General features: G+C 53.0%; 1 protein-coding gene across 2 annotated transcripts; it reads left to right on the top strand.

Annotated features, from left to right (window-relative positions):
- Nucleotides 1-1,465: 1,465 nt before the first annotated feature.
- Nucleotides 1,466-6,867, top strand: LOC308182259 (uncharacterized protein). Of its 2 annotated transcripts, XM_080566534.1 has the most exons (9): nucleotides 1,466-1,908; nucleotides 2,030-2,089; nucleotides 2,189-2,623; nucleotides 3,245-3,810; nucleotides 3,948-4,442; nucleotides 5,703-5,814; nucleotides 5,935-5,987; nucleotides 6,371-6,464; nucleotides 6,641-6,867. In XM_080566534.1, exons 5-9 carry the CDS (start codon nucleotides 4,381-4,383, stop codon nucleotides 6,671-6,673), a joined length of 354 nt encoding a protein of 117 aa, XP_080422660.1. In that variant the 5' UTR covers nucleotides 1,466-1,908; nucleotides 2,030-2,089; nucleotides 2,189-2,623; nucleotides 3,245-3,810; nucleotides 3,948-4,380; the 3' UTR covers nucleotides 6,674-6,867. The 2 variants fall into 2 exon arrangements, 1 of the variants encoding a protein (XP_080422660.1); XR_013941724.1 differs by lacking the exons at nucleotides 1,466-1,908; nucleotides 2,030-2,089; nucleotides 2,189-2,623; nucleotides 5,703-5,814; nucleotides 5,935-5,987 and adding an exon at nucleotides 2,642-2,805.
- The last annotated feature ends 840 nt before the right edge of the window (nucleotides 6,868-7,707 follow it).

Raw genomic sequence — 7,707 nt, forward strand, 5'->3', positions numbered from 1 at the left:
TGAGTTGGAATGGTCCTGTAAGGATCATCGAGTCCAACTCCTGGCACCACACAGGTCTACCCCAAAATTCAGACCATGTGACTAAGTGCACAGTCGAAATGTATCTTAAACTCTGGCAGGCTTGGTGCAGTGACTCCTTCCATGGGGAGCCTGTTCCAGTGGGCGTCCTGGAGGGGTCCCACTGGAGGGGTCCTGCAGGGAGCCTGGGGGCCCGCCGGGGGGGTCACAAGGGGGAGTCCTCCGGGGCCCCCGGGGGCTTGCCAGGGGTTACACGGAGGGGTCCTCTGGGGCGCCGGGGGTCACCGGGGGGGGCGGTCATCCGGGCTGCCCCTGAGCCCGCTGTGTGTCACCAGGGGGGTTCCTCTGGCGCACCCGGGGACCCGCTGGGGGTCACCAGGGGAGGTCCTCTGGGGTGCCTGGGGGCCCACTGGGGGTCACCGGAGGAGGTCCTCCGAGGCGCCCGTTGGCCTGCCTTTGGTCAGCAGGAGGGGTCCTCTAGGGCGCCCGTGAGTCTGCAGGGGGTCACCGGAGAGGATCCTCCAGGGTACTCTGGGGCCTGCTGGGGGTCACCTGGAGGGGTCCTCCGGGGCTCCTGAGGGACTGCTGGGGGTCACCGGGGGGGGTCCCCCAGGGCGCTGGGGAGCCTGTGGGGGGTCACCTGGAGGGGTCCTCCAGGGCGCTGGGGAGCCCGCCGGGGGGTCACCGGGGGGGGTCCTCCGGAGTGCCCAGGGGTCCGCCTGGAGTCACCAAGTGGTGGGCCACCATGTTAGGTAAGAGCTCCGCTGCTGAGCGGAGCCAATAAGTGATGTTGTTTGCCCATCTGTGAGAGCATATTTAAGGCAGGGAAAAAAAAAAAAAACACGCAGCGCCACGCAGCAGCTGGGAGAGGAGTGAGGAACAGCCTTGCAGGCGCCAAGGTCAGTGAAGAAGGAGGGGGAGAGGTACTCCAGGCGCCGGAGCAGAACTCCCCTGCAGCCTGTTGTGAGGACCATGGTGAAGCAGGCTGTCCCATTGCAGCCCATGGAGTACCACGGTGGAGCAGGGTTCCACGCTGCAGCTGGTGGAGGAGACCACGGTGGAGTAGGTGGACCTGCACTGATGGAGGCTGCGACCTGTGGAAGACCCTTGCCGGAGCAGATTCTGGGCGGGCCTGTAGACCATGGAGAGGAGACCGCGCAGGAACAGGTGAGCTGGCAGGAGCTGCTGCCCGTGGGGGACCCAGGTTGGAGCAGTTTGCTCCTGAGGGATGGACCTGGTGGTATGGACCTACATCTGGAGCAGTTCTTGAAGAGCTGCTGCCTGTGGGAAGCCCATGCCATCGGTTCACCAAGGACTGCATCCTGTGGGAGGAACCCCACAGCACAGGGGATGAGGGCGTCCGATAAGGAGTGGCGGCAAAGAAGCGCTATAGACTGACCATAAACACCGATCACCTGCACCGCTGGGGGGGAGAAGGTGGAAGAGGGTGGTTGGGGGGGGGGAAGGTGCTTTTGGTTGCTTTCCTTCGTTTCTCGCTTCTCTAGGTTGTGTAGTAATAAGCAATAAATCTTACTATCTCCCTATGCTGAGTGTGTTTTGCTTATCACGATATTTACTGTGTGATCTCCTCATCCTTATCTCAACCCTTGAGCCCTTTTCATTGCATTTTCTCCCTGCCCTTCTTTGAGGAGGGGAGTGAGAGAGTGATTGGGATGGAGCTCGGTCGCCCACCCCTGTAAAACCACCACAGGGGAAGATGTTCAGGTGTTTCCCTCTGAGGGTCTGAGGTGAGGCTGTTTGGGACAGAGGAGCAGCGTGGCAGGTGGTTGCTTGCGAATACAGTGATCATTTTGTCCTTTAGTATTCCCAGGTGGCATGGGTGATGGTGGCAGTTCCTTTCGAGCTTGGATCTAACTTGCAGGTACAGAGGCAAGTGGAATGCTGTTTTGAAACGAAAACATTAAATATGGGGTCCCTTGCGTTGTTGAGGGATGGGTGCTAATGCTGTCAGCTGAATGTTTATCTTCTGACTGTGTTTTCCTTTGTTCAGGCTGAAACGCAGTGTGCAGTACAGGATGTCACGACCCGAGCTACCTCTGGAGTGACTCTAGTGAGTGATGAACAGAGGTAGCTGTTATTTTTGGGGTGCGGTTGTTGCTGCACTTACTTTACTACATCAAATAGAGTAAAATTCCAGTTTGCCTTTTAGAGGTGCTATAGGTGGCTTCAGAGAACGGGTGGAAGTATCTGCCATGCGGGGTAAGTAAGCGGCTGAGGTAAAGGAGGGGATGAGAGTAACTGTCCTGAGGGTGCTGTGGCTGTTGCTGCTGTGGTTGCTTTCTCTTTTGCTTATCAGGTGCCACAGGCAAGGCGGGCTGTGATAGTCTTAGAATAGGAGCAAAGCAGGTCACTTGAATGCTGTTTGGTTCCTGAGGCAGGTGTTGTAGAGGAGAAAAGCTTTCAATATTCAAAGCTGAAGCAAAAATAAATAAGCCACAGCTGCTGCTTCTCCTCTTTCTCCTTTCTTGTGCTTTGCCCCTCCCCTTCCCCAGGTGATTGGCTTCGGGTTCCAGGCAGGGCCTAATGGTAGTTGACTCACAGGCATCCCATCAGAGAGCTCATTCTGCCTGGGCTGCACTTTAGGGTAAGTGCTTTGGTTTTCCTTCAGTCAGTTGCAGGGGTCTTTAGGTGGTTAAGAGTCTATGGACTGATGCGTTTCCAAGTAGAGACTGGTACGCCCATCTTTGTGAGGTAACAACCAGTAGGATCTGTTAGAGCAAACCAATCTAGTAATAGGTGCCTGTATTGCATGCAGCTCTTCTTCAGGTGAGTAATTGTTATAGCATGTGTACGGATAGGATGGCAGTGTTACTTTGTGTGTTTGCTTTGTGGTTCTGGGTCCCTTATGATTTTTGCTGAATTAGGGCAAATATTATCGAAGTTATAACCTTAGTCGCAAAGTGATGGAGCAGGGTTTAGGAGAAAAGTACCACTCAAGCTCCCTGTATAAGCATGTATCTGAAAACAGCAGCAGTAGGCGTGTAAGGTGTAGTCTTTTTCAGGGTTAGGGACAGTTTGTTATAGTTTTGGAGCTTTTGCCTATGGTTTTGCTGGCTGTAGAGTCTTTAGATGTTGCAGCCTTCTAGATTTTAAGTGCTTGGAATTCACGTAATAGAGGTGAGTTTAGGAGGTGTTGCCGGTTAACTTGTTTTTGGGAAATGGTGGCGTACGGTTCCTTTTTTTTGAGTTAACTTTTAATCTCTAGGTATATCAAGCCATTTGCGTAACTGTCCAGAGGCTTCAGAACGAGCTTCAGTACGCATCAGAAGGGGCTTGACCGCATAAGTGCAGTATTACGGAGAGACTGAGCAGGGTCACCTGTCTCATCTATAAAGGATAAGTCTGTGATTACCCCTGTTGGGGCTGCTGTGCATTCATGGCCTTTTGGCATTTGTGGACCTGAGGGTGTTTGTTTTTTTTCTGGCTCTCATCTCTGTGTTTGAGTCCTCTGCAAGGAGCTGTACTGTTTGCGTGTCCATCACAGATATGACCTTCTCTTTTTGTTTCTTGTAGCCCAGGGCATGGGCACGGACACTTGAATGAGGCACGAGGGTGAGTGGGACGGCAGTGTGGGCCCTGAGTTGGTCAGTGGATTGTGTTAGTCTGCTTTGCCTGTTGGGCAGGCTTTGGAAGCACCTTGCGACAGCAGAGTACATCTCCTGCCACGTTCCTGAGGTGCGCCAGGCGTCAGCGGTTCCAGTTCCTGAAATGTTGGAGATGCTCGCAGCGCCAGAGGAGCTGGGAGTGTGATGCATCTCCTTGGGATGTTAGGTGAGCAAAGAGGTGGTACTGGGTTGGGGAACGTGGGTCTGGGGCTTGGCTGTTGGGGTAGGGGAGGAAAGAAGAGGAGTGGGTATAGACTGTTTTGTGGATTGTCACGCTTGTTCATTCGTTCTCCTTGGTTTAAGCTAGGTGACCTTGGCTCAGCACAGTAAATGGAAGCGCTAAGCCTGGATTGGGAAGGTGAGTGGAGAAAAGTTGGAAAAAGGGCATTGGTTTTGGTTTGGTAGTCTATTGGTCCCACCTCTTGGTGACTCCTCTTTTCCGGGGACAAAGAAGATACTGGGAACATCCTAGCTGGCCTCTGTGGTCCACCTTGAGGATGGATTCGGACCCTTGAGAATCAAGTCCAGGGGCAAATACTGTGTGTTTGGGGGTGGCTGGCAGGGGAAGGTGGGCAGTTGTCTGGAGTTGGTCTATCTGACCTCAGTAGCAGAGCAGGTCAGTGGACTACTGTTTTGTTTTGGAGGTGGGTGTTTCACTGGAAGAAGTTTGGCTGGTGTGCCAGTGCCTGATGGCACTTTATTTCTGCAGGTGAAGAGGAGCCTCGTGCCGGAAGCAATGTCCTGGCTAGCCTTCGTGTTCCTTGATGAGGATGGAACCCGCCTCCCATCATTCCCAAGGTAAGTTGTGGGGCAAGTGCTATGCTTGCTTTCGGGTTTTGAATGCACACATAGGGCGAGGATCTGTGCTTTTAAGTCATTGCAGTGGATGGGGCCTTTTAGGATTGATTACGGTCAGACAGTGTGTGGGGGGGTGGGATTCCATCAGGTAAGGCTTGAGCACATGCCAGGCAGGGCAGTTCCAGCTTGGTGCCTGTGTTCTGTTGTCTGTGCTGCGCTGTTGCTCTTGGCGCTTGGCAGGCCCTGGGGAAGCCATCCTGAGGGTGTAGAACACTTGACCTCACTGGAATAACGCTGATGCTCAATCGGAAGCTGAGCATTTCTTGTCTTGCAGCGGGAGCCTAAAGAGATCATTTCTTCTGTGCGTGTAACTTTTTGTATCAAATGTTTCTTGATGTGATCATCATATGTTACGCGCTCCTCAGGTCTTGATATCCTCATTGCCTTCTTCCATTGGATGGATTAGATGGGCAACTCGGTAGCCACACCAAAGGTCCTAAATGCTTGTTTCATCATCGTAGGGCTGATCTGAGCACTTCTTGACTGGCAGTCACAGCTTAAAGCGCAGATGTGTTTCAGGTCTTGTGCATCATATTCGGTTTCAGATGGCATCTGTTTCCATCCTCGCTGTTGCGGAAGTCATGTGGGCTTCATCAGGAGCTCTGTCTTGGGAGTTCATTTCCGAAGCATTTTTCTTCCGGGGTTTGCACTCCCCATCCTTCTGGTCTCTTGTCTTAAAGGCAGGCTTTGTATGCCTCCATCATCCCAGTTCTGGCAGTTGCTTCCAGTCGCAGGTCGTGACATTTGAGTCTCTCCTTGGGTCTGCTGCTGCAGAGCACCTGTTCTGACTTGCTGTTGCTGTGGGGCTTCCCTCTGGGAGTCATTTTTTTTAGCGCCTTGTGTTCTGTGTTTTGTTCGTAATGTTTGTAGCGTGCCTGTGTGTGTGTGTTTGGCCTGGAGCTGTCCTGCCTGGCAGTTAGTGATGGTAGCTACCGTGGCGGTCCATCGGTGTACTAATACATTGTCCAGACTGTTTCGGCAAAGACATCTGGTCTGCCTCTGGGCACGTACTGAAGGGCAGCTGGCACAGAGTCATCTCCGTGGTGTTTGGCAAATGTGGAGGGGGAGACCTGAGCTGCTTGCGAGCAGCTGTTCACATAGTGCTTGAATAGTGCTAGAGGAGAGGTCTGCCATTGAATCTTGAAAGCTTGCAGATACAGGTTTTGATTTTTTTTATTTTTATTTCTTTCCCCTCCCCAGTAGAGGGGTAAACCTTAGGAGGAACTGGTCACAGGAAAGAGCTCCTTCTGGAACTGTCAAGGACTCAGTAGGCAACCTGGTGACTGGCTTGATCTACTTTCCAGGTGCTGAGGCAAGGGGGCTGCTGTTTTGAAATGATAAAATTAGACATGGGGTCCCTTGTGTTGTTGAGGGATGGGTGCTAATGCTGGCATCTGAATGATTATCTTCTGACTGTTTTCATTTGTTAAAGCTGAAACACAGCGTACAACATGGGACTTCACGTCCAGAGCTGCTTTTAGCAAGGTGAGCGATGAACAGATGTAGCAGTTATTTTAGGGGTGCGGTTGTCACTGCAGTTACTGAACTACACAAAATACAGTTAAAGTCCTGTTTATATTCCAGTGGTGTTGTAGCTGGCTTAAGATGGAAGCATCTGCCTCGAGGGCAGGTGAGGGGGCAGAGTAAGGGAGCAGATGAGAGTACCTGTCCTACCTGTGCTGCGGCTTTGGATGCTGCCGTGGTCTATGCTTTTCTTTTTCTTTCGCAGGTGCCTTGCACAGACTCAGAGGGGCCAAGCTGCACTCTGAAGAGCAGCACTAGAAGGGCAGGCTGGTCGTGAGTGGGGTTGGAGCAGAATGGCCAAGTTGCGCAAGGTGACTGCGAAGGGTATCCATTTTGCTTTTCAGGTGTCATGGCAGGCTCTACACAGAAGTGGCTGAGGATTTGAGAAGAGGTTACAGAGCATCAAGGAGCAGCACGTGCAGTGACGGTTTCCAAACGGTATGGTTGCTTTCTCTTCTGTTCATCAGGTGCCACAGGCAAGGTGGGCTGTGACGTTAGTCTTTAGAATTGGAGCAAAGCAGGTCACTAGAATGCCGCAGGGCATCTGAGAAGGGTGTTTTAACAGAAAAAGCTTGTCTGGCATGGCAGTGCCTGATGGCAGTGTGTTTCCACAGGTGAAGAGGTGCCTGAAGCCCCATCCTGTCTAGCCTGCGCACACCTCGCTGAGAACGAAAGCCGCTTTCCAGTAATTCAGAAAGCCAAGTTACGTCTCGGCCTCGAGCATCTGGGGCCTGTGCTTTTGGGCCTGTCTGTAGCATTTGGCACTTGCATTAATACTTTCTTGGCATATATTTAGGCTTTTGGGGCCAGTGTCTTGGGGGGGTGTGGAGCTGCTTGTACACCTTAGGGGCTTGCATCTGGGGGGGGGGTTGGGAGTTGCTTGTACACCTTTGGGGACTGTGGCTGGGGGGGGTCAGGGCCTGCATCTGGGGGGGTTGGAAGCTGCTCCTACAATGTAGGGATCTGTATCTGTGGGGGTTGGGAGCTGCTTGTACACAGTATGGGCTTGCGTTTGGGGGCAGGTGTTGGGAGCTGCTTGTACAATGTAGGGATCTGCATCTGGAGGGGGTTTGGAGCTGCTTGTCCACCTTTGGGGCTTGCATCTGGAGGGGTTTGGGGCCTGCCTCTCGGGGGGTGGTTGTGAGCTGCTTGTATACTGTAGGGGCCAGCTTGTACACCTTTGGTGGGGCCTGCGTCTGGGGGGGGTGGGAGCTGCTTGTACACTGTAGGGGTCCGGGTCTTGGGGGGTTGGGGCTGTTTGTACACCTTTGGGGTGTGCCTCTGGGGAGGGTGGGGAGTTCAGTGAGTCGTGTTGAGCGTGGTGTTGCGTAAAGGCTCCCCCAGGGAGTTCAGGTGTACCCAAAGGCTTCCGCTGAGAGCACTTTTTGATGGCAGAAAGTGGCACCGTACGTGTTTTTCGGGTCTAACTCGGGTTCAGCTTCTTGTTGCGGTTAGGGTTATGTTTCGGGTTGTTAGGAAAGAGTGAAGACGCAGAGTCCTGTTGAGCGTGGGGTTGCGTAAAGGCTCCCCCAGGGAGTTCAGGTGTACCCAAAGGCTTCCGCTGAGAGCACTTTTTGGTGGCAGAAAGTGGCACCGTATGTGTTTTTTCGGGTCTAACTCGGGTTCAGCTTCTTGTTCCGGTTAGGGTTATGTTTAGGGTTGTTAGGAAAGAGTGAAGACG

The sequence above is a fragment of the Anser brachyrhynchus genome (genome assembly GCF_964034855.1).
Source record: "Anser brachyrhynchus genome assembly, chromosome: 24".
Taxonomy (NCBI): domain Eukaryota; kingdom Metazoa; phylum Chordata; class Aves; order Anseriformes; family Anatidae; genus Anser; species Anser brachyrhynchus.